The 27,304-nt window shown below is 42.8% G+C and overlaps 1 protein-coding gene across 1 annotated transcript in view; it reads left to right on the forward strand.

Moving 5' to 3' along the window:
* Positions 1 to 10,550: 10,550 nt before the first annotated feature.
* Positions 10,551 to 27,304, forward strand: part of LOC126470770 (mucin-22-like) — a 169,900-nt gene continuing 153,146 nt past the window's right edge. Inside the window, exon 1 of the mRNA XM_050098776.1 lies at positions 10,551 to 10,623. Within this exon, the coding sequence (XP_049954733.1) occupies positions 10,551 to 10,623 (73 nt within the window). The remainder of the gene's footprint in view (positions 10,624 to 27,304) is intronic.

The raw sequence follows: 27,304 nt of genomic DNA on the forward strand, positions 1-27,304 counted from the left end.
CGTTAACAACCAACCTGCATTACAACTTTCCGTCTTTCCATCGTGTGCCAATAACACACTCTACTTTCAGTTGGGATAATGCCGTACCTATTCACATGACGAAATTAGTTCTCTCTACAACACGGATTATGACGTACATCCTCGAATAAAAATAAACTTAGTCGTTTTTTATTTAGCTGCTATTAATGGTATAAAGAAACTGCCGCTATCAAAGAAAATTTCCAGTTTATCTATACTTGATTTGCAGCTAATTGTAATCTGTTGAACTTCTGATATGTGCTAATTTCTAACGAGGATGTAAACAACGTAATATTGACATGTTACAAGACACTCATCTCGTTTTTCCTCGATGCACTTAACTCATGAGGAAGCAGACATTCTCTTACCTTGAGTGCCGAGCTGGATGCCCTTTGAGCGATAAGCAGTTACTACCTGGCGAATAGATTACATTGTTGTGTGCACTAGTCCAGGTGCTGTGTCGGAGTGATGGTAGGCGTTAGGCTTGCAACGGGCAGGATGCGGCTTCAAAACTCTGCCGGGCCGTTCTGGGCGGACTTCTCTATGTTCTGAGTCCTGCAACATTCTGACCAAAACTGAGCTAGTGTCACACTTTTAGTCAAAAGCTCATTAACTGAAACTAGCAGAGTGAGCTGATTGCCACAGGCAAACATTTCCCAAAATGCAGAATGCAGCGATCGCGGAAAACAGTCTACATCTACGTACATACTCCTGAAGCCATGGTACGATGCGTGGCGGAGGGTGCGTTGTAAAGAAGGAAGGAAGATTGGGTTTAACGTCCCGTCGAAATTGAGGTCATTAGTGACGGGAGGGTACGTTGGACCAGAACTAGTCATTCCTTTTCTGGTCAGCTTGCTAATAGATCGAGGGACAAACGACTATCTATGCTGTGTCGTCTACTGTGGGAGTCAGTACCGACACAAACAAGGAAGGAGAGAAGTTGCGATGGCCAGTTGTAGGAATCCAGAATGATCTATACGTAACACTTGCAGAGTAACGGAATACTTTATTTCTAAAGAGGAAAAAACATAATTTAATTTCTCGTGATGAGATGGCTTGATATGCGCCTGTGCCTCCAACATGCAATTACTTTTACACACTACTACTACTCGCAGAGCGCAGGCTAAGTATCGTATTTCTGTTACTCATCACTAATGCTCTCGAGGTCTGCGACCGAACTGGCCCCGACCAGCTATGGGCGGCTGGTCAAATCATCGTTGGCAGGGGGCGCTGAACTGTGTCTACCTGGAGAAGTGGAGCTTACCCGCTCTTTCCATTGGTGCGCGGGTTTCACGACGCTGCGCTAGTCGGTGAACAGTCGATGCTTTAGGACTGCACAGTCTATATCCCTAATATCTTTTATCTCATATCTGTGGTCCTTACGCGAAATGTACGTTGGCGGCAGTACGATCAGTGTGCAGTTAGCTTCAAATGCCGGTTCTCTAAATTTTCTCAATAACATTCCTCAAAAACAACGCCGTCTTCCTTCCATGGATTCCTATTTGAGTTCTAAAAGCGTCGCTGTAATACTTATGTTGACCCAACCTACCGGTAAGAAATCTATCAATCCGCCTCTGAACTGCTTCGATGCCTTCCATTAATTCGACCTGTGGGAATACCAAGTACTCGGGCACTACCCAAGAATGGTTCACACTAGCGTTCTATATGCGGTCTCCCTTACAGATGAACCAAACTTTCCTAAAACTCTCCCAATAAAACGATGTCGACCATTCGCCCTCCCCACTCTAATCCTTACACGCTCGTTCCCTTTCTGATCGGTTTGCAGCGTTAATCGACCTGACTGCAGCAAGTAGCATACTACTAATGCTGTGTTCGAACGTTACTGGATTGTTTTTACTATTCATCTGCGTCAACTTACATTTTTCTTCATTTAGAGCTAGCTGCCATTCATCACACCAATTATACATTTTGTCTAAGTCATCTTGTGTCATCCTACATTCACTGAACGAAAACACCCTTCCATATGCTACAGAATCATCAGCAAATAACCGCAGATTGCTGCCCACCCTTTTTTTTCCTTTATTGCATTTCGATTCCCCCCTCCCCCAGAGGGGGGGGCTGGCAGCAGCGTAATATGCTACTCTACAGCCTACAGAAAAGTTAAAAAACATAATGAGAATATAACAAACAAGAAAAACAGGCGATAAAACGGTGACATTGTAAGAAACTGTAAAATGGAGGAAAGTTGTGGGATTTAAAATATAAAAAACACTGCGGTGATGATGCGGATAAAGACACAAAGTAGACAGGCACAATTAAAAAAAAAACACGGCGACAGTCTGGATTCTGTTCCCATGAGATAGAAAACACAGCTAGCGACAGTATGCTGGCTGTTCGCAACACTGATAGGGGTCGCACGAGACCCCACAAGACCCGGACCTATGAGGGGGATAAGGGGGGGGGGGGGGGACATAGAAAAGGGGGGGTGAGGCGGACGCGAGAAGGAGTGGGAAAGGCAGTGGATGGGAGAGCAAAAAGGACTTGGGGGGGGGGGGGGGGCTTTCGACACCGTTCCTCACAAGCGTCTTCTAACCAAACTGTGTGCCTATGGACTGGATTCGTGATTTCCTGTCAGAAAAGTCACAGTTCGTAGTAATAGACGGAAAGTCATCAAGTAAAACAGAAATGTTATAGGCCCTCTGTTGTTCCTGATCTATATTAATGACATAGGAGACAACCTGAGTAGCCATCTTAGATTGTTTGTAGATGATGCTGTCATTTACATTCTTGTAATTAGTGTCACAGAGTTTATGGTGGTTACTTATGCTTTCGATATTAACAGGTGTTTGTGTCAAGAGCTCCTTAAAAAAGGTTCCTGTCTAGCTTATTTTCAAGGTATTTTGGATGTATGCTGTGGCGAAATGATTTAGATAAGATATGGTGCGAAAAGTGGCAATGACACTGAATAAAGAAAAGTGTGAAGTTATTCACATCAGTACTAAAAGAAATCCGCTAAATTTCGATTACGCGGTAAGTCACACAAATCTGAAGGCTGTAAATTCAAGTAAATACTTAAGGATTACAATTACAAATAACCTAAATTGGAACGATCACATAGTTAATATTGTGGGTAGAGCAAACCAAAGACTACGATTCATTGGCAGAACACTTAGAAGGTGTAACAGGTCTACTAAAGAGACTGCATATACCGTGCTTGTCCGCCCTATTCTGGAGTACTGCTGTGCGGTGTGGGTTCTGCATCATGTGGGACTGACGGATGACATCGAAAAAGTACAAAGAAGGGCAGCTAGTTTTGAATTATCGCGAAATAGGGGAGATAGTGCCACAGACATGATACGTGAATTGGAGTGGCAATCATTAAAGCGAAGGCGTTTTTCTTTGCGATGGGATCTTCTCATGAAATTTCAATCACCAGTTTTCTCCTCCGATTGCGAAAACATATTGATCATCGCTATAAAATAAGAGAAATGAGGGCTCGCACAGAAATATTCGAAAGGACGCTTGTAGACATGTTTGGTTCATGCTGATAGAGCATGAGCAATTTTTTGTCGTTCCGCACCAAATTCACAATATGGTGATGTAGATTTTCCCAGGTTGTGGAGAGTACCTGAGCGTATTCCATAGCTCGTTCGGATGCGGTTTATGGCAAACCAAATTGCCTGAGACTGATGAAATCCAAGGGGTTTCTCCTGGTTACGGGGTAGTTTCAGACATTGTGGATGATAGTTTTGATGCCAACAACGTTTCCATCCATCGATGGCACTGAGTTCATTTTCAGTACGAGTCCCGTTTTAATAAAAGTGTGATGTCTTGATCTTAATCTTTTTCGCTCCACAGGGAATACGTCATTCAGTAGTGGAAGGTCAGAGTTATAAACAGTCTTCTGGTATTCTCATAGTAGCGCACTCTTCCGCCTGATATCAGGAAGTGGAATGTGACTTGAGGTGGATATCCTGTATTTGGGATTAGATCGTATTGATCTATTAACAATGCCCGTGGCTTCGTTAAATTATACATAAATCGTTTTCATTATGGACTGTTAAGCCAGACAGACGCACAATACCCTGCTGTTGAGTATACCAATCAGTGTGCTGATACTCGAAGTATATCTACTAACGGTCTCCAATTAGTGTCACAGAGTTTATGGAGGTTACTTATGATTTCGAGATTAACGGGTGTTTGTGTCAAGAGCTCGTTAAAAAAGGTTGCTGTATAGCTTATTTTCAAGGTATTTTGGATGTATGCTGTGGCGAAGTTTGTCTCCCTCATCAATGACTCTGTGTGCCACTCTATTGGACAGATGAAAACGTGCAACTTCTGCTTCATTTAAGTTATGTTGTAACTTACAAATACGGAAATATTGGCTTGAGGGGTCTAGACCAGAGGTAAGGATTTCTGCAGTTGTTTCGAAGGTGTTTTGTTTGGTAGCTATTGTTCAGTCATCCACAAAGCCACACTTTCCAGACTTTGTTGGTGAAATATCACATATATATCTCAGAGATCTGCTGGCTAAAATGAATTTATCATAAGGCATGGGCTCCCACGGTTTCATTTTAGGATCCTCCAGCTACAAATTTTTGACCTGTTATCATGATACATTTGGGATGATGGATGTATATTACAGTGGTGGAAATTAGTATACAGGCACGTGGTTATTTATGGGAAACGTATTTACGTATCTGGTATTGCACGCATTTTCCCCGTACAGTTTACGACAAAGTAAAATAAAATACATATTCATTTAGGCATTAGAATTAGACAGAGTGCTTCAAAATAAAAAAAAGGCCATCTTTCGGGTAGGAAGGGGCGGAAGTTGGTATAAAGGCAGATCCGCCAGATGAATTACACAGTGGTGAATGTGAATAGTTCGCTACAGTTACAATTTGGAGGTGTGTTTGCTAATTTCTTATGGCAGTTATTGTGATAATGCCACGTAGAAAACCTCCGTCCGGTGTCGATCAAGCAAGTATTAAGGCGTACAAGGAAATCGGCCTGTCTAATAGTCAGATTGCTAAGAAGTAAGGGCGTTCCAGTTGTGTTATTAATAATTTTGTCAGACTTGGTGCGCAGTATGGCAAATATGGTAAATATAGCCGGACACGAAATTTGTCAGCATCAGATGCGTGTTTGATTCTGCGTAAAACAAACGTTAGTGGTTTGTGTTCCTCTCAAATCATGTCTGATTTGCAGTTATCAGTCACTTCCAGACATATTAGACAAATCCTGGCTCGGAATGCGAATTTGACATTCAAGAAACGGCTCCATAAAACCCCTTTAAACAATACGCATAAGGACGCTCGACTGAAGTTTGTGGAAGACTATGTGTCGTGGACCATATAACGGAACAAAGTAATTTTCAGTGGTGAGAAGAAGTCTGATTTGGACGGGCCAGATTGTTTGCAGTATTATTGACATGATTTCTGTACAGAAAAACACGTTCGGATGAATAGAAAGTTTGGCGATGGCAGCGTTATGACCTGGGCAGCATTTTGTGCTGAAGGCACGTCCAACGTTGCATGAGTGCACCCCAAAAGAAGTCCAACGATTATATAAGAATGCTGGAAACTGAATTGGTTGGTATGTATGAGGAATTTGATGGTGATAATTTACGATTCCAACACGATAACTCTGTGATCCACAGGTTTGCCAAGGCAGAGTCATGATTCCAAGATAAAGAAATTTCATTTCTGAGCTGGCTATCGAGAAGTCTGGATTTAAATCCCATTGATAATATACGGGGGATCCTAGGACGACGTGTTTATCGCAACGGATGACAGTTTTAGACGGTGTCCGAGCTGAAAACTGCGATTCGAATGGAGTGGACCTCAGCCTCGGAAGAAGAGATCACTGCCGTATGCAATCTATACCTAAGAGGATTTTCGCAGTTATTAAAAACAATGGAGCTTTGACTAAATACTAAGTCGCCGTTGTGATGTATTTACAGTCTACGTTAGGTTATTCTGACAACAATTCGTAAGTGTCTTTATATCAAGTTTCACCCCTAATGTTGTCTTCTTTCTTAAAATTTCTTAAGTACCAATGCTAGTGGCAATATGAGAATGTATTTGTTTTGTTTTGCTGTAAATTATGGGAAAATGCGTTCAATACCAAAGAAAACATACGTAAATAATCTTGTTTTTTCTTTTTTTTTCACAAATAACCGTGTGTCTTTACACTAATTTCCACCGCTGTATTAGATAACCTGGCCCTGGTCATCTCTAATCCGATGTATTGTCACAAACAGCTTGGGTAATGTATCCTAGGAATGTAATTCGTTTCTTCCGGTAGAAACCAGTTTCAATAGGTTTTCCAGCTTATTCACACTTGTAGGCAAACTAATTACTTTCCGATAGATCATATCAACGAAATCAGGCGTAGGAAAAACAATACACTCCCCTTGCTGGTGCATATTCTTTGGTTCAAATGGCTCTGAGCACTATGGGACTCAACTGCTGAGGTCATTAGTCCCCTAGAACTTAGAACTAGTTAAACCTAACTAACCTAAGGACATCACAAACATCCATGCCCGAGGCAGGATTCGAACCTGCGACCGTAGCGGTCTTGCGGTTCTAGACTGCAGCGCCTTTAACCGCACGGCCACTTCGGCCGGCTGCATATTCCTTACTTCTTCAGAATACAGTTAATGATATATCTACTTAAGCAACAATAATAACTATCACTGTCCCTGTATGCACTCCTTAGCATTTTACATCCTTCTTTCCAACCGGATCTCTTTCATTTTCCAGTATTCTTAGCTGGTGCAGTCTCCGTAAATTTCCTTTCCCCGTAACTCGCTATATCAGAAAACATATATTTTGTGTTCCTATAAATTCTTTTTATATCTGCCACAATCATTATTGTTGTTATTGTCATTATTATTATTATTATTATTACTACTATTAGTGGCAGCGGCAGCGGTAGTACAAGTACGGCCAGTATTAAGTTTATTAATTCATAGTCAGAATTATTTACTCACATTTTCACTATAGACACCCAGACTATTAGTTATATTAAAATTTTGATTTCGTAATAACTATGATGCAAAAAATGTAGTGTATGTGTAAAACCCTTGTCCGATGTAAGAGAGGGGCTGACGGTCCTAATCAAATCAGGTTAAATAAATAAATAAAATATATAAATAGACGCCTCAACGCTGCACTAAGGCCAATGAGTTTCATCATGTTCGCTGTACCGTCACAAATCCGTTCTGTTCTGAGTTCTATAGGCTACTTGTCTGTAGAGCCGCTCGCCACGCTCCGCTTGCTGCTGCCTGCGCCCGATATAGCAGCTGGCGATGTCTGACTCTTGCTGCTCAGCTGACATAGAGCGACCACCGCCTCGTACTCACGAGGAGAGTATGGCCAGTACCACAGTCCGATTTCCCAAAAATCAGTGGAAGAGGAGTCAAAATAAGCGAACACATGTCTCGACCGCTTCTGAGAAAACAATGGTCAAAGTTTTCAGCTTAATTTAAACGTCTTTTAGCGCGCGATAGTGTCAGACGAGATGGTGGGACAGTGGCTATCATCTAGGCCTCTCACTTTTTCATCCTGTGTTCGAAACCAGATTATTGATTTTACTTATTTTCTTTTATTTTTTAATTTCTCTGCCCATGTCCATAGAAGGTTATTACACTAATGTTCCTTATCAAGTTAGGGGATACAAGGGTGTTGTAAAATTACAACTGGGTTCCATAATAAGTGTGACACATTTGTTATATAACATGTATGTTTATGATATTTTCACGGACTACAATCCTTTTAAATTCTCATATTCTTACGTTTCATTCTTATATCTGTCTTATATTAATTCTCACTTATTATTCTTATGTTCATGCTACAGGACGATACTGTCGTAGAAACATTCGAAACATAGAAATTTCGCACATCATGAGCATCGTGTAAAAGCACGTTTGGCACTGTGACATTTCTTTGCATGAATCTTACTCGGTAAAGAAACGTGATTAACATTGTTGAAGATTTCACGCGTCGGCAATAATTTCACGGCAAACCACGCATAACGGATCAGTTTACCGAAAACAGGCGCTTGCAATTGGTTATGAATGAAGACGATCTACAGGAATTTCACCGAAAACAATTTCAAATAATTTTCTCATTCATTTATTGTTTTTTTCTGTAGTAATCTTCTACAAACATGGATAGATAAATGAAAAACTAACATAAAAATAATAATCGGATTTCAAACACGGGACATCAAAGTACGAAGCCACCACTTCGGCTGAAGTAGATGCTCGCTAAAAATCACATATAGTATCTCGAAAACTTTGACCGTCATTTTCTCAGAAACGGTCGAATATCTGCTGATAAGCCAAGACAAGCATTTACTTATTTTGACCTGTCTTCTACTGGGCGAAATTTGTGAGAAATGGAGTTCTGGCACTTGCCGTGTTTTGTTCGTTAGCGTCAATGAGAGAACGACGACCCTCCACGCTCGCGACGGCCGTTTGCCTATAAAAAGTGAAAAACTCGTCCTGAATTTTTTACCCACAGTTTCAATCAGAATATGCGCACTCAGATAAATAACACTTCCAGTACTTGTGTGTGCATTCGTCCCTTGCCAACAACAACACTTGCCTCATCGTCATTTTAATATGAAGCCAACGTCAAATCACAACCGACTCGGCAACCGTCTCGACATTTCGGTATGCAACATTGTCGTACTTAGTACAAATAAGTTTTTAAATGTAAACTTTTCAATTAAGTTTCCACACAACTGGACTCAAATTTCACCCATAGTCTACAAGAAACACACTAATGCTTCAGCCCATTACGTGCGCCGGCCGAAGTGGCCGTGCGGTTAAAGGCGCTGCAGTCTGGAACCGCAAGACCGCTACGGTCGCAGGTTCGAATCCTGCCTCGGGCATGGATGTTTGTGATGTCCTTAGGTTAGTTCGGTTTAACTAGTTCTAAGTTCTAGGGGACTAATGACCTCAGCAGTTGAGTCCCATAGTGCTCAGAGCCATTTGAACCATTTGAACCCATTACGTGCTACGATATACTGCACACTCATGTCTATTGAAGGAGAAGTTCTACGAGTCATTCTCGCATTTGAATGCAGTACAGCACTTGACTCTGTAAAGAGCTGTGAATTATTTCAAACATCCCCGAATCATCTCATAGAGCTCGACAAGGGCATAAAATTCGTTACTACAATTTTTCAGCTGTATCAATAGCACAGCTGTATACTTCACATTTGAGATGTCACCAGACAGAAAAATCTAGAGAACCGAGATCGAGGAGATCAAAATACATTCATTGACATAAAACTTGGCTGGCGGCCGGCCGCTGCAGAGTCTAACTCTGCGCCGATCGTGACATGGTACAAATAACATGACCATGCCGATAATTCTCTAAGTACAGCTGTCTGCACAATATGGCAACACTGTAGCTTGCGTCAGTTTCTGAAAGAAGTCTTTTCTTCTGTTTGAGGAGTTATGTTACATCTACACCTGTGGTCTATAGATGAAGCGTTCAGATGTATTTGGAGACTTTCATATCTCAAAGAGGACTTCATTTTCTGTCTTTCTTTCTTTTTTTAGTACTCCACCTTCATTACAGTCCTGCACAGACTTCAGTTTGAAGGTAGTTCCTGTCGTTAAACGAATAATTCTAATTTTCAAGGGATACAGCTATAAGAAGAATTTACTTTCCTTCGTACTGAAGAATATGTTTTTAGTTTCTTACAAGAGTTTATTTTGTCTCCAGAAACTTCAGCATACAGAAGATTTTAGCTTTCGAGATGAGACTACTTCCAAAGGGGGCCATTTGATTTGGTGTTTTCTGTTACGTGCCATAAGAGTCACACGTCCTTCATTCAGAGTATGAAGCCGCGATGAGGGAAAATGCCACAAAGAAACAGGAGAACTGGAGAACTTATTTTGTTCAAATGTTCAAATGAGTGTGAGTTCCTAAGGGACCAAACTGCTAAGGCCATCGGTCCCTAGACTTACACACTACTTAAAGTATCTTATTCTAAGAATAACACACACACCCATGCCCAAGGGAGGACTCGAACCTCCGGCGGGAGGGGCCGAGCAATCCGTGACATGGCGCGTCAAACCGCATGGCCACTCAGCGCGGCTACTTATTTTGTCTGCAGGATTTTCCACAACGGAAAGGGAATCAGCTGCCGAAGGAGAGGGGAAAAAAGACAAATATCCACTTAACGTACTCGGTCACCGACTTGATTCAGCTGCTAAACACCCAGGCGTCATTGTTGCACTGGTATTTTCAGAGCTAATGACTGAAAATCATGAGTACTCGGAACCAGATAATTCGGAAGTGATGTTCTGTGGCGACTGACAGGTCGGAGTGTCCTAGTAAAGATAGAAGCTGTTGTCGGTCTTCTGGAGACATGTGTCCCAGAAGAATGAGAAGAGCAACGAATAGGCGCTTTCGTAGACCTCGGAGGGTGGGCGAGCGGGCGGGATTATCTGTTTGCGCGATATGCCGTCACAGACTAACTGTCCGGCGATCTGTATCACTAGATAAGCGTACCACACATCTGCACAAGCGCCAGGCCAGGCCGCGATGGGTGCTCGTCCGCTGCTGTTCCTCCTGCTGCTGCTGCAGTTGCTGGCGCTATGCGCCAGTGAGGCCGGTGGTAAGTACAATTGACGTTCCAAGCAAAATATCCACACGTTTTCACTCGCTTATTTTTCCTGGCAAACGAATTGGAACAGGTCAACCTGAGATAAAAATGCTTGCGAAATACATTAGGAACCAAGTATACCGATTTGTTGATAGGAGTCTAATAAAGCTTCATAATGGAAGTTTCACTTCCCATTATACTACCTGACAGTCCCCTGAATGCTACGGGCATTTTTCAGAATGACTCTAGATGAATACCACGGGTCACATTACCATTATTAAATAACTACCCAGATCATAACCAGTTAATAACTGTAGTTACGCTGCATCATATTTTCACAAAGTTTACTTTTTAAATATTATGGGTGTTTTAATTTTGTCGATAGATTTCTGAATCCATCATAGCACCTTGTGCATTCTTTAGTCCGAAATATAGCTTTTTTTTGGTTCACACAGTATTTGGAAACATCATAATACGTCACACAGGAAACTGGACGTAAAATAATTTTACATAAATTTTCAGAATCTTCTCGAAACATTAGGATACGGAAAGAAATGTTCATTAGTACCACGCACAGATGCTCAGTTCGTATTTTCATTTATTTTTGTTCAAATAATAGACTACGCATTGGTCTTACACGTCGGCTACTAGGAATAGTATCATACCCTGTGTTCATTTCTTTCTTCCTGAAGCAGAGGCTGGAATGCTCTAAAAATAATTTATTACATATCTGCACTTATGGATGACGCTACCATATGATCGAGTTCGATTTAACCTGTTACGGAGAGCGCTTACCATCAGACCCATAAATACATCTTTTAAATAAAATGAAAATCCTAATTCCTTTGTGGAACTTTGTATAATGTGTTTACGCACATATAAGAATTATCTCTTCTCTAATGAATTATATTAGGTTTCATAATTAACCAACAGAAATAGGTAAGTGCGTTACACATTACAATCTGATCATAAAAGCTTTCAGGACGTTTGGATATGTCAGAAAAGACCAAATGTCTTAGAAAGAAATGACACTCTTACACAAAAAGTTGATGGCGACATAGAAAGAGCGTTCTTCGATTTAGCTCCATTCTTTTTAGAGTTCGCACACAAAAATAAACAACATCGAAATGAATGGAAATCTAAGAGCGGGAATCTAATCGCTAGCAAAAGTAGCTGTGTTGTTGGAGAACTAGCGCCACAGATCGTTCTTCCACTTAAATCCGTGTCTCACTCTGGAGATGTGTACGTTCTATCCAGGTTCCCGTTATAAGGACATTATATTTCCATTTTGTTACAAATGGCACGAATTCCTTTCGTGTATACTTTATACGTCTAAGACGTACTTTAAGGCCATGAAAAACTACAGTATTAGTTACTTTTGGTATTTCCCGTTTAGATAACATTGTACATCAGTTTTTGATGATATACAAGTGTTCCTTTCCGAAAGACTTGTTGAGACGGTAAAAAGAGACTTCATCAGTGGAATGCCGAACCGTTCTGGACTTATCGGAAAGATTTCAGTATTTGTTCTGCGTGTTCCTTGTCGATAATTTTTTTGTGCTCTCGTTTTGCTTCTCACAATGCCACCACGTAAAATCTCTATAAACAATCGCGTGAGTCTGATGCCATCTATAGATTAGATCGTGCGCTACTCGTATTGTATGAAACCTTGCGTTAGTTTGAATTCGAGTGTTGTATTTTAAAACTATGCTCTCTTGAATTGATTTACTCATTCATCGAAGATGGGTGAAAGGTTAAGAGTTTAGCATCACGTATACACCGAAGTCAATACACTCAGGGCTACTAGCTAGATTAGACAATGATGTGGAAGGTAAAGGTATAAATTAAGAAACAATTTCTGCTTTCGCATAAAGTGATTTAGATACCACAGTAAATCTAAAACCGTTTGACAGGATGTAACTTTGAACCTTGCTCATCTCGAACATTTGAGCTACACAGTGTGATTCAGCATACGTGCGAACAACTGACGGGGCAATAATTTACAAATATAATATTTTAAAGCAGTATCTTAGTTCCGAATGAGTTTTGCACTCTGCAGCGCAGCGAGCACTGTTTTTCATATTTCTAGAAGTTTAATACTGTGTACTCGATCAGTCCTCAAAACTTGAATTATGCCAGTAACTTCCTCCTACGTTCCAAACTTCACATAAGCACTTTACATACCTTGTGGGAACAGCACCCTTGGAAGAAAGGATATCACGGAGAAATGGAATAATTATACCGTAGGGGTTGTTTCTACAACGAATTTTTCGCTTTGTAGCGGAGTCTGCGCTGTATTTTTACTTTCAAACACTCACGTATGGCTTCGAAAGTAGGAGCACCTGCTTCATTTGTATCATGTATTTTAGGTTGGGTCTCTGACAAGTACACCTGTTATAAATCGATCGTAGTAGTGCAGTTATTTTTGGGCACAATAATGGTTTTCAGCAGGGGTAAGGTTCAAATCTTCGTCCGGGCAGCGTCATAGAGGATTTCCGTGTTTCCAGTAATTAAATGCTGAGCTGATCCCTCTATTTAAATGCTAAGATGATTTCATCATTAAGGCCAAGGTGGATTTACTCTCATGTTCAGAACACATTGAGATAGGACGTTCATATTCACAGGACATGTACGTTAATATATTCTGTAGAAATGATTAGTATTTCAGTCACCTAGGTTCAGCATGCGTCGTGTTGCCTAGTAGAACAGGGTCCGCCATGAGCCCTTATAGCTTGTTCAATGCATGGTGGTATCGAGGCATATAAGGCGCGAATGGCGTCCGGTGGTATAGCCGTCCATGCTGCATTTCCCTGGTTTCATAGTTCATCTGTGGTGTATGGCATTGGGTCACAGTGCTACACCCGTCATTTCATCATATCATACACATTTTCTATTGACGACAAGTCTGTTGATCTCGCGGGACAGGGCAAAAGGATGATAACCTGTGACACTAAGAGGGCCCGTGTTTCTGCAGCAACATGTGGTCGTGCATTATCTTGCTGAAAAATTGCGTCTGGGGCGTTGTGCAGAAAGAGTATGGCTACGGGCTGCAGGATGTCATTCACGTAGGTCACAGTGGTCGCAGTGCCCTAGACACGCGCCAACTGTGATTTTCGGCGGTACCCAGTGGCACTCCAAACCATAAGGCCTTGAGATGATGCTGTATGTCTTGTGCGAATGCAATCACTGTGATACCGCTTCCCGTCTGGGGCGAACCAAAATGCGCCCATCATTTTCAAACAAACAAAACATAGATTCGTCCGAAATCACATCTGATCCCATTTCTGTCCCTAGTGACTCCGTTCCATACACCATTGCCGTCTAGCATGTTTATGCACATTCGTCAAAGGTTGGCGGAGAAGTGGAAGACGAGCACGTAACACATGCCGTAATAAACGGCGACCGACTGGCGCCCCTGACAATGTACGATGTGTTACACTGTTCCACTCTTGCGCCAGAGTCGAGGAGGACGCAGACGTGTCCTGCAATGGCATTCGGATGAGGTGTTTCGGAGGGTGGTCGGGACTGTGCGGCCTGACTCATCGTGTCGTGTTCTACGACATTTCGTGAATCGTTCCGCACACACACGTAGCACTGCCGAAACACTTAGTCAACACGAATAGCGATTTCCCGGATGGATGCATCACATTCTCTAAAATCCTTTTACAAATTCACTGATTTGACGGTGCGGTTATCGCATACGTCTGCTAGGCATCCTGCAGGTCTGCTCAAGTCACACTGATCCATTACCTTCGGTTTATAGCGAAACGACAGCCGCAGGCACATTTTACCGGCAGGTGATGTTGCGCCGCGATATAGATGTTGACCTCGAACCCGAGGGCCGACATGGTTATCATTTCCACTGAACGTATTACTGTACATGTCCTGCGAGTATGATCATCCTATCCCTAGTCGTTCAAGGTGTTCTGTTTTCTCTTAACATAAGTGTAGTTCTCCTATCTCCTTGTGCAACTCAGTTAGTGCTCCGTCTCTGATACAATCGTTTGATAAGGACAACAGGCTAAACGATAGCCTTGTACCTTTGCCTCCGAGTGAGACTGTGCGGTTATTAAAACACTATACTTGTAGTTGGGAGAGGAAGGGCTCAAACTGCTCTTCATTAACCTGAATGCAACTTTTTATGACAATAGTATATATTTTTCTCCTACAGCCGTCCTGTAAGCCCCTCGTCAAGGAGTTAGTCATTCTAAACACAACTTCATAATGGATAAATCTCCGAATGAATATATTACACAGCTACAACAATAAATTGAAAACATGGCTTAACGTTACCCATCACTGACACTGTAACTGACTCAGGAAGACAGTCATTGCGTATGAACCATAATATTACATTATTTAGCAAATAATATAAAATAAATGAGAGATGGGAAAGCTAATTTTAAGCATAAACTGAAATAATTCTTTTTGGTCAATTCATTTTGTTCTGTTGACAAATTATTAATGATGAACCAGCAGAATATCTCGTATGGTAGAGAAAATTGTTTATTTTTGTTGTTAAATTTAAGTATATTTACCTGCAACATGAGTAGTCTCGGAATGAAATGATCGTGTGGCATTGACGGCCGGGAGGCCCCGTCCGGGGAAGATAGGCCGCCGATTTGCAAGTCTTATTTCAGGTGACGCCACATTGGGCAACTTGAGTTTCGGTGATGATGAGATGACGATAACATAACACTCAGTCCACGACCGGAGAAAGTCTCCAATCCGCCCGAGAATCGAATCCGGACCCACTGCATGTTAGGCAAACACGTTAACAATCAGCGACGCAAGTGGACTAGTAGGCCCAACTACCAGTACGTTAATTGTTATTAAATTTAAGGCACTGTGATATTTATAAATCTGAAAACGGCGAGTATTTTACTAAAAACGCAAATAAATCATGTATACGCAACCTGTGAACTTAAACGTTCTTCATTACTACGATAGAAATCGAGCAGATGGTTTAAGGAGCGTGGGGTTAACTATTTAGTGGCCGAAGTATTATTATGAGTTTCAGCTTTACGTGGAACACAGCGTTAAAAAATGGGTTCAAATGGCTCTGAGCACTGTGGGACTTAACTGCTGAGGTCATTAGTCCCCTAGAACTTAGAACTGCTAAACTTAACTAACCTAAGAGCATCACACACATCCATGTCCGAGGCAGGATTCGAGCCTGCGACCGTAGCGGTCGCGCAGTTCCAGGCTGTAGCGCCTAGAACCGCTCGGCCACCCCGGCCGGCCATAGCGTTAAACTTTCTTCTGTAAAAATGAAGCTTATCTTTATAAGAACAATAATAAACGCAGACTCGAACATCCAGTAGCCTGATGTTAGACAGTCGACGACGGATTTCTTAAAACCCACGATGCAGCTGACGTTCACGGAAGGAAATTTTTAGTGGAAAACTTCGGTTGTAACAAGCAATCAGTTAAAGACGAGATTTCCAGCTGTCGTCCAGCTACTCTAATTTTTCATAATCACATCAGCAAAACTTTTCAGACGTTATTTGTGACTGAGCAGATTCGAATTGCTTCGTTATCATGTTGGCTGACACTCTGCACTGGGCAAATGAGGACATAATATCGCGATGGACAACTAGATACTGCGTTGGTACTTCGCTTATCACATACAATATTTGTACTTTATCAGTCTAAATATTGTTTCACAAACTGATTTATTTGCGAGTGAAGTAATCCGGCAAGTAAATCTTTGGCTCCAGAATGAGATTTTCACTTTGCAGCGAAGTGTGCGCTGATATGAAACTTCCTGGCAGATTAAAACTAAGTGCTCTACCATCTGAGCTACCCAAGCACGACTCACGTCCCGCCCTCACAGCTTTACTTCCGCCAGCAGCTCGTCTCCTACTTTCCAAACTTCACAGAAGCTCTCCTGCGAACCTTACAGAACTCCGCAATATCCTTTCTTCCAGGAGTGCTAGTTGTGCAAGGTTCGCAGGAGAGCTTCTATGAAGTTTGGAAAGTAGGAATCGAGGTACTGCTGGAAGTAAAGCTGTGAGGGCGGGGCGTGAGTCGTGCTTGGGTAGCTGCACGGTAACTCAGCGTATTCGGTCAGATGGCTGGGCCCTCTCTGTAATAAAAAACTGAGTCAAGGAATAAACGATGAATTTGAACGGATGTCTTGTGACGTCCGCCCAGACCAATCGCAGCGAACTATATCGAAAACAAAAGAAAAAAAAAGATGGTAGAGCACTTACCCGGGAAAGGCAAAGGTCTCGAGTTCGAATCTCGGTCCGCCACACAGTTTTAATCTCCCAGGAAGTTTCGAATCTTTGTCTGCTTTCAAAGTAACCAAAACTACAGGAATTAGTTTTAACGTAAGTAAAACTCGCTGGGAGAGTGTTGGAGGTATCACTACTGTCGGCTGGATTTTCAGCAATTATTATAAAAATACTTCAGTGTTTTCATTTATGCATTGATTGTAACAGCAATATTACAGTGACATTTATGTTACTTAACATGATAGCTAGAACTCAGAAGACTCTCAAACGGATCACTATTGATACCAGTTTACTTAATAATCCAATGGAAGTACTGCCTCACGTGATCTGCGACTACACCTAATAATACATGAGTAATGCGCAAGCCACTGTAAAGTGCATTGTGGATGGTACTTCACTGCCTGACAAAAAAAAATTAAAGCACCCAGAAGACTTCGTACACGCACACACCATCGGCGGGTGTGTAAAAGATTAGAGTTGCAGTTCACTGTGACAGGTAGAACGGCCACCAGAATGCGTGGGTGTAGTTCGTGTGTAATTTTATCACGCTTGGTAGGCTCTATAAGGAGCGTGAATAACATCAGATGAGTGATTACTGCGAAGGACACGGGGATACCGTGTAATCGTGTGAGACAATGTTATCAGTATCTGACAGAGTTTGAAAAAGGACAAATTATGGGCCACCATTTGGCCAGCTAGTCGAATCGTGCAATATCTAGATTTGTGTGGCGTTGGAATGTGACAGTGGCCCGATGTTGGACTGCATGAAAACGCAAGGGCAGGCATACACGTCGTCAAGATTCCGGTAGCACGTCTGACAACTACAAGAGAGGCTCGTCGTATGGTGCACCAAGCACATCGCAGCCTCCTCATATCTGCGCCTGCCATCTGAGAACGAGTATCAGCCACGTACAACATTCTGCATCATCCCGAACCATTGGTGGCAGCAGCCGTATCAGGGAATTACTGTCCCATGTGTAGGCTGCCGGTAACACAAGAACACAAATGGCTGCGTGTGTAGAAGTACCGTGACCGGGAAGCGTGGGCTGCTGATGCGTCGCATTGTTCAAAGTGGTTTAAATGGCTCTGAGCACTATGGGACTTAACATCTGAGGTCATCAGTCCCCTAGAACTTAGAAGTACTTAAACCTAACTAAGGACATCGCACACATCCATGCCCGAGGCAGGACTCGAACCTACGACCGTAGCGGTCCCGCGGTTCTAGACTGAAGCGCCTAGAACCGCTCGGCCACAGCGGCCGGCCGTCGCATTGTGTTCGGCGATGAATGGCTCCTCTGCACTACTCAGGATGACCGTCGTTGGCGAGTATGACGCCAACCTGTGGCCAGGTCAAATCCCTCCAATGTTTCGGAGGGGCACAGCATTGTGTGGCGATCGATTGAGTATGACTTCAAGGTCATGGCTGTTAGTAATTAAGGGAACTCTGCACGTACAATGGTGCGTCACGGATATCCAGGTGTTTTCATGTGTTACCTCTCATTGTGATGTGCTTGATGCTAGTACTGTAGAGCAATGAGTCGCATGTCAACACAAGCACCGAAGTCAACATTACCTTCCTTCAATTGGGCCAACTGGGGGTGAATCGAGGAAGTACAGTACATACTGACGAAACTAAAATGAGCTCTAACATGGAAATTAAGTGTTTCCGGACACATGTCCGCATAACATCTTTTCTTCATTTGTGTGTGAGGAATGTTTCCTGAAAGTTTGGCCGTACCTTTTTGTAACACCCTGTATATTAAGGTAATAGGTGTTTAATAAAAAGGTGTGTGTTCTTAGCTTACATTTTATGTCGGTGTTGTATTTGTGACCAGGAAATTAAGTCGACGAGAGTGATACCTTATCCTCATTTTCTTCATCCATGAACCACCCTCCCCCCTCCCCACTCTCCTGTGGTTGTCCAGTGTACAGAATGACAGAATTTGGAAATTTGCAACATATCGTACTGCTTGTACCTGATGCCCACCTATGGAATGTATTGCTTTGCGGCGCTGTTGTGCTCTTTACGGCATGATGAAAAGAAAAGGTCGTTCTTTATTTGTTTCTTTGCCGCTATGTTGTACGTCAATCGAACAGCAGACAGCCCATAGCCTTCCTGTCGACTGCTGGTGTCGTCTGAACGTTTAGTTTTTTTCGAACGAAGCGAGAACAGTATATTCGAGCTCAGTGGAACGTGGAACATAAAGTACGAGCTGGTCGCATAAGGAAAAAAAATCAAATATAGCAAAACAGCACGACTGTTTTACACCGTAATAACTGACATGCAAAGTATTACGTGATGAACTGGCCCACAAAAGCGTGTACACTAGGGCAAATTCATCTGTATTGTTACTTATAAACTAAACGTTATCACTTTTTCATTCGATGGCACATTTGTGTAACACCATGGAGGCTACACTTCCCCAAATACTACTTACATATTATATTTGAATTGTCCTACTATAATAATTACAATACTGAAAAGAATACTTCTGACAACCTAATGTGACTGCAAATTCGAGCGTCGGCTGTCGATCGTGTATTGTCTGCAGTCTTCAGTTCTGTCAGTCCTGTTCGCGAGTAAGAGAATGGAAGCTGTGCGCACATCGCGCCACTACGGCGATACAAATACCCACAGTGCGCGCGGACAGCCGCAAGCGCCCAGCCCTGTTCTAGTCCTTCCATCCAGTAAAAGTCTTTGGCAGTCAGGAATCGAGTCGAACTGATATCTACTTTACTTCTGAGAAATTCACCCATAGTGCTGGTCCAATATTGCGGATGTTTTGTGTATCACATATTCCGATATAATCATAGTCTTCATAATACTGGTTTTGTTTCAGTGTAAAGGTCGTCCACAGTCTTCGCGTTTTCCAGTGTTCGATGGTTCATAACTAATTTCTTGGCTTCCACTCACGTGCAGGTTCCGATTTAGGAAAGAACTCTGGTACAACTATCATCGTATAGATTTTGTAAATTAAAAAAAAAAAGAATCGTTGATTCAAAAACTATGTGACCAGACCAAAACAGACACGGCTCGAGAAAAGTGCTATAGGTTCTGTGATCAACTACAAAATGAGAAATTCTTCCACCTGATTGACATAATATTGGTTTCTGTGGCTGAGAAACTGCCGACAAGGTGCACATTACAACAGCACTGCCTCATATGATGTACGGAGTGAGACCACTGAAGCGTGGAGTAGCGGAGTAATATCTTCTGCAGTAACTATCGCGGCTTACCATGTAGTGTTCCGACAGAAACGTGCGGTCTTGGGAATTGTCTGGTGAACGCATCTACTGGCCTGTGTAGTAAGGCACTGTAATCCTATTTCTGTAATAAAGGGTTGAGGGTTTGATATATTTGCTAAATGTGTAAATTTACAGCTGAGAGCTACAAAAATACTCTCACCACCTTATTCGTGCCAGTCATTTAGCAGCAGTTATAAGAAAACTTAAGTCTCTCGAGACGGGAAAAAAAGGTTGGTTCGGCGAAGGTTAGGAAAGAAAATTTTTCCCGTTATGTTCAGACAAAGCACATTTGCCGTAAGAGATTTAGGGAAACCACCGCAAACATAAATGTAGATGGCCGGACGTTGGTTAGAACCGACCGAGTCGATTGTAGTTATCAATTAGAAGCAATTGTACCTGATACATCTTTTACGGCGGTGAGACTTCACTACAAATAACTTACCGGTTATGAACTGTCTTGCTTGTAACTCTTAACCTTAAACTGAAGATATACTGCATGTTTAGAGCGTAGATCCTCACGTGTACTTTATCCTAATGTACTTCTGTGTTAAGAAATGTGTCTCAAACACTTACACGTCTTTCCGGGAGTAATGGTGTGAGGGAAGGATAACATACCGTAGACAGTGAGAACATTGGGAGGCAGAACGGTAGTTCAATGTATCAAGTATGGGAGAGGTACACGAATAGAGCCGTTTGGAACCATCCCATTCCATGATTCGTTTGAAGTGATTTAGATAACCCGTAGAAAACTTAAATCAGAGCTCTGAATCCTCTCCTCTCGAATACGAGTGCCGTGTGTTGCCACTACACACTCTCATTCGAAACTGCATTCCTCTGAGCTGGAATTTGTCACAGACCAAGTGTGTGTCAGCCAAGTGCCACACGCAGTTACCCGAGATGGGCACGTGCAGAAACATTCATTGGATTTCCAGAGACTTTGGCCATACCGTGAGAACGTATTATTAATGCTGTTGCAGGACACTCAGACAGGCAGTTACAGAATATGATACTCCTAATAAAAACTCAATCAGTCACATACACGTGAATCAACACTGGAACAACTTGGGAGAATAGGACTGTTGTCCTACTAGTGAAGATTTGTAGTATCCTTCCTTCAATATATTACAAAGTGTAATATGTAGAGGACTGTAATGGTTGGTCGTGCAGTAAACTTTCTGAATCAGTTTCAATAGGTGGCTGGGGAATGAAATAACGGAAGATGGTGTCAGATCATATCCTACTCCTATGGACTTACACCAAGGAGAGGCCGAGCTTAACCTCCATATCCGACTGACTCACACCCACCAACACTATCACACACCCTCACTCCACACATACACATTCACACACACCCATCCACCCACCCACCCATCCACGAACCCACCCACGCCGGCCGTGGTGGCCGTGCGGTTCTAGGCGCTGCATTCCGGAACCACGGGACTGCTACGGTCGCAGGTTCGAATCCTGCCTCGGGCATGGATCTGTGTGATGTCCTTTGGTTAGTTAGGTTTAAGTAGTTCTAAGTTCTAGGGGACTGATGACCTAAGATGTTAAGTCCCATAGTGCTCAGAGCCATTTGAACCAACCCCCCCCCCCCCCCATACACACACACACACACACACACACAAAATGCGGAGTTGTTTGCGACATAACCATGGAAGTTTGCTCGCAGTATAGTCACAACAAACTTGAATCCACCAGCCAACCTTTGCTTCGCCGCAAAATACAGTTAATATACTTTTTTCCACCAGGATCGAACCAGTTACCTTCAGATCGATCGATAGTGTAGGTTGTTAACTGCAGTAGCGGAGGTGAACATACTCATATCTCGACCCTGATAATGGCGTCTTCCTCTGGTCTGTGACGTGAAGATGTAAGCTGTTTACACGGAATTTCTGTGGAAAGCCAACACAGATTAACAAATATTTTGGTGATTTGTCATAGAAATGTGGCGCCTGATAAAGTACCCAAGTAATCCAGTACTTGGAAACTACCAGACAGCGAAGCTTCCGTGCAGATACCGAAGCGGTTGGGAAGCGACAAGGCTCAGTTGACGTGAAGCGGAGACTTCTATCGACACATGGCGAAACCCAATGCGGAATCCAGCCCCAGCTAGTCGTGATATCGCGGCCAGACGCATAATATGATATCTATAGCTGTGACTCGCTTGCAATAACGGCGCCAGGTGGGTTCAGGATGATTTCCTCATTAGTCTCGTGAGTCAAGTCTTTCCACCAAATTGGTCTCTCCTCTTCCGTTCAGGAACGCAGACAACATTCGAATAAAGTTTGAACGTGAACACGCCACATTCTCTCTGTATTAGTTAAAGACTGGCATTCGAACGACATAGTATCATCAACGTGAATGACAGATTTTAATCACAAATGGTTCAAATGGCTCTGAACACTATGGGACTCAACTGCTGAGGTCATTAGTCCCCTAGAACTTAGTACTAGTTAAACGTAACTAACCTAAGGACATCACAAACATCCATTCCCGAGGCAGGTTTCGAACCTGCGACCGTAGCGGTCTTGCGGTTCCAGACTGCAGCGCCTTTAACCGCACGGCCACTTCGGCCGGCTTTTAATCACAGAGAACGATGTTGGAGGGCTGGTCATTCTCCGTAACAGATGAGGATTTTTTAAAGCGATTGTTCATATTTTAAAAGAGAACCGAGGCGAAATTAAAGGTACTTAATTACTGAAGATAGCGAAAGGCGAGACATGAGTGTGGCTATTACCGTACATGTCTTCGATCTTGTATTATAGTCGCGAAATTATTCTTTATAATTTTATATTCTGATACTTTTCGGTACTGACACGCTATTCTGATACTTTTCGAGAGTTGAAATTTTTTCGATGTCGTTTCAAATGTTTAGATTTTCATGAATAGCCATATTCTTCGAAAACCTGAGTAACAGTTATTTAGAGGCAATGAAATTTCATGTTTGTTGCAAGGCAACAGTGTTAACGCCTGCATCAAAATGAGCTATTTCGGAAGAACTTGTCGGCGTCTATTGTGTTTACTTTTTTTGTCATAAATTTGAGAGACATTGTATGCTGATTTGCTACCTATCTTACTTGTTCTACAGTTGTCAACATTAACCAACACATGGTGCTACATACGATTTTCTTGTGGGAGTGGGAAGATCAAGAGCCAATTTGGAAATACCTCATTGCATAAACAAATGAACGATGAAATTAAAACTGATTTAGTATGTTATTAAGAAAAGTGTAACTACAATCTTTTATAAGTACGTTGAAAACATGAACACCAAAAAAATTATAAGATAAGAAAAGGACCGATATATCAACCGATCTGAGCCCAGAACTACATAATGGGAAACATATCTACATATGTGAAAACTTAAGTGTTGAGTTTCGCTTCTTCCCTCTCATGTTTCTTATAAACAAAGGTTGCCTGCTAAAATTCTTCTAAAGTGTTGCATAAAAAGGGCGGGGTCATACTATATTTCAGTGCGAACAAAATCAATTTGTGAGACTTTCCTCTTCGCACAGTAGTCGTACTCTTTGCGAAACCCTCCTAGACCGATACGTAGTAGCTGCTTGCCAGGTAGAGATACATTCGGACAAATTCTCACCACAAAATTGAGCGGCTTACCAATGACATGGCTTTAGCAGTGTGATGGATTTGGACCAATATAACTGTCGCGAGTGAGATGTAGCAAATATTTCTACTGTTGGTCATCTGTTATCCCCATTAATTAATAACATTTTCTATCGTAACTCGTCTTTTGAGTTTCTGTACCGAAAAAGTTATTCAATCATTCGATGATTAGATACACCATAGCTTTAAGTTGTTATACGAAAACTTATGCATTAATAACTAAAAAATGATTTATCGTTATGTTAACAGAATAGAAAGAAGAACAGATCAGGAACAGGCAGTGCAGTTGTCTGTGTGACTACACAAATACAGAAGGAAACTATAGGCAGTCTGCCAGCAAATCCAAAATGATGCCCTCTAGTACCAAACCCTTAACATCCACATCTTCATAAATACTCCGCAAGCCACTGTACGCTGTGTGGCGAAGGGTACCACGCTCCACTACTGGTCATCTTTCCTGTTCCACTCGCAAATAGATCGAGGGAAAAATGACTGTCTATATGCCTCCATATGTGCCCCAATTTCTCTCGTCATATCTTCGTGGTCCTTACGCGAAATATACGTTGGCAGTCAGCTTAAAATGCCGGTTCTCTAAATTTCTCAACAGTGTCTCACAAAAAGGACATCGTCGTCCCTCCAAGTATTCCCTTTTGAGCTCACGAAGCATTTCCTCAATACCTCAATACTTGCGTGCTGATCAAACCTACCAGTAACAAATCTAGGAGCACATCTCTGAATAGCTTTGACGTCTTCCCTTAATTCGACCTAGTAGGAATTCCAAACACTCGAGCAGTATTTAAGAGTGCGTCGAACTAGTGTTCTACACGCTGTCGCCTTTGTACACTGAAGAACCAAAGACGCTGGTCCACTTGCCTAATATCGTGTAGGGCCCCGCGAGCACAAGAAGTGCCACAACACGACGTGGCATTGACTCGACTAATGCCTGAAGAAGTGCTGGAGGGAATTGACACCATGAATACTGCACAGCTGCCCAAAAATCTGTAAGAGTACGAGGGGGTGGAGATCTCTTCTGAACAGCACATTCCAAGACATCCAAGATATTCTCAATGATTGGGGAGTTTTGTGGCCAGCGGAAGTGTTTAAACTGAGAAGAGTGTTCCTGGAGTCACTCTGTAGTAATTCTGGACGTATGGGATGTCTCACTGTCCTGCTGCAATTGCCCAAGTCCGTCGGAATGCACAACGGACATGAATGGATGCAGGTGATCAGGCAGGATGGCTACGTAAATGTCACCTGTCAAAGTCGTATCTAGACGTATCAGGGGTCCCATATCACTCCACCTGCACCACACCATTACAGAGCCTCCACCAGCTTGAACAGTCCACTGCTGACGTGCAGGGTCCATGGATTCATGAGGTTGTCTCCATACTCGTACACGTGCATCCGCTCGATACAATTCGAAATAAGACTCGTCCGATCAGACAACATGTTTCCAATCACCAACAGTCCAATGTCGGTGTTGACGGGCCCAGGCAAGGCGTAAAGCTTTGTGTCGTGCAGTCAAAAATGGTTCAAATGGCTCTGAGCACTATGGGACTCAACTGCTGTGGTCATAAGTCCCCAAGAACTTAGAACTACTTAAACCTAACTAACCTAAGGACATCACACACATCCATGCCCGAGGCAGGATTCGAAACTGCGACCGTAGCGGTCGTGCGGTTCCAGACTGTAGCGCCTAGAACCGCTCGGCCACTCCGGCCGGCTTCTGTGTCGTGCAGTCATCAAGGGTACACGTGTGGGCCTTCGGTTCCGAAAGCCCATATCGATGATGTTTCGTTGAATAGTTCGAACGCTGACACTTGTTGATGGATCAGCATTCAGATCTACAGGAACTTGAGGAAGGGTTGCACTTCTGTAACGTTGCACGATTCTCTTCGGCCGTCGTTGGTCCCGTTCTTGCAGGATCTGTTTCCGGCCGCAGGGATGTAGGAGATTTGATGTTTACCGGATTCCTGATATTCACGGTACACTCGTAAAATAGTCGTACGAGAAAATCCCCACTTCATCGCTACTTCGGAGATGCTGTTTCCCATCGTTAGTGCACCGACTATAACATCACGTTAAAAAATACGCATGCCTGTACCAGTTTCTTTGGCGCTTCAGTGTAGATGATCTACACTTTCCCTAAATCCGCCCAATAAAACGAAGTCGACCATCCGCCTTACTTAGTATCAACTGCACGTGCTCTTTTGATATCGCTTTGCACTGTTACACGTAGATATTTTATGAATGTGACTCTGTCAGGCAGCACACTAGTAATTGATGTTTTCGAACGTTACTATTTGTCCTTCTTATCTGCATTAACTTACATCCATGATGATGATGATGATGATGATGATGAGGTCCCGTACTCGGAGGAACGTAGGGGGACAATGCGGAAGACCCACACCGCCGACTAGACAAGGTCCTAGCAGAGGTGGTTTGCCATTGCGTTCCTCCGAAATTCATCATACCAACTGGCAATTAACACGTTTCAACTTGAGGACAAACGGAAGTATTGAGAAATTAGGCATAACATTGAAACTACTTTCCAATTAACTATTGAGTCAGATTTCTTCCCGCATCATTTAAAATTCATGCATTCAAAAATTTGAACAGGAGTGAAGTGTGAGTTAATGCTCAATCTTCCGCTAATCTCGACACAGGTACTGTAACTCTGGATTTAATGGCTATATATTTGAGCGCAGGAAACCAGAGTAGGTACCGGACGAAAGAGAACAGGAACGAAACGTAAATTTCTTATACTATTGTTGATGCAATCACACACTCGTAATACGCGCGCTACTACGTTGACACCCTAACCGTAGATACAAGAAAGTCCAAGAACTTTGCGCCAGTGTCATGGTTTAAATCCCAAAGGAAACAGAGAGAGACACAGAATGAGGGCTTGTGATTCTGTTGATACTGATCTGTCCACTGTAAGGGGAAGTAGAAAGCAACAAGGATTTAGAGGTCGCTGAGCGCTCCTGTTGTCACATTGATCAGGATGTCACTGACTAGGGTGTCGTCAGACATTCTATTAACCATCGACATCAAAATGGGGGAAGGATGGGAAAGATGCGCGATATCATCGCAGCCAGATCCAGATGAGCAATACATCTTCAAGGTCTAGGTAGCACAGCTGTTAATAAACATTCTCAGTGTATCGTTAAATCTTTGCAGCCATGCATTGAAGGTGTACATTGAATCTGTTTCTGCTTGAGAGTTCATAATGAGGTTCGCATTCGGCGATCCATGTTGTATACTTGACGCACCTCGACATCGGCAACTACGACTGAAATGGACCATCGGCAGTCGACGTAGGCACAGTAACAGAGCGTTGCATGGTCTGATGAATCCCGATACGTTCTTCATCATGCCTATGGGAGGGTGCGAATCCGTCTTATTCCAGGTGAACAGCTCCTTGACACCTGTACTGAGGGACGAAGACAAGCTAGAGGAGGCCCCATTATGCTCTGGGGAACTTTCACGTGGGCATTCATGGGTCCAGTGGAGCTCGTGCAAGGCACCATGACGGTCAACAAGTATCGTACACTGGTTGCAGACCACGTACACCCCTT

This window comes from Schistocerca serialis, chromosome 3, assembly GCF_023864345.2.
Source record: "Schistocerca serialis cubense isolate TAMUIC-IGC-003099 chromosome 3, iqSchSeri2.2, whole genome shotgun sequence".
Classification (NCBI taxonomy): Eukaryota; Metazoa; Arthropoda; class Insecta; order Orthoptera; family Acrididae; genus Schistocerca; species Schistocerca serialis.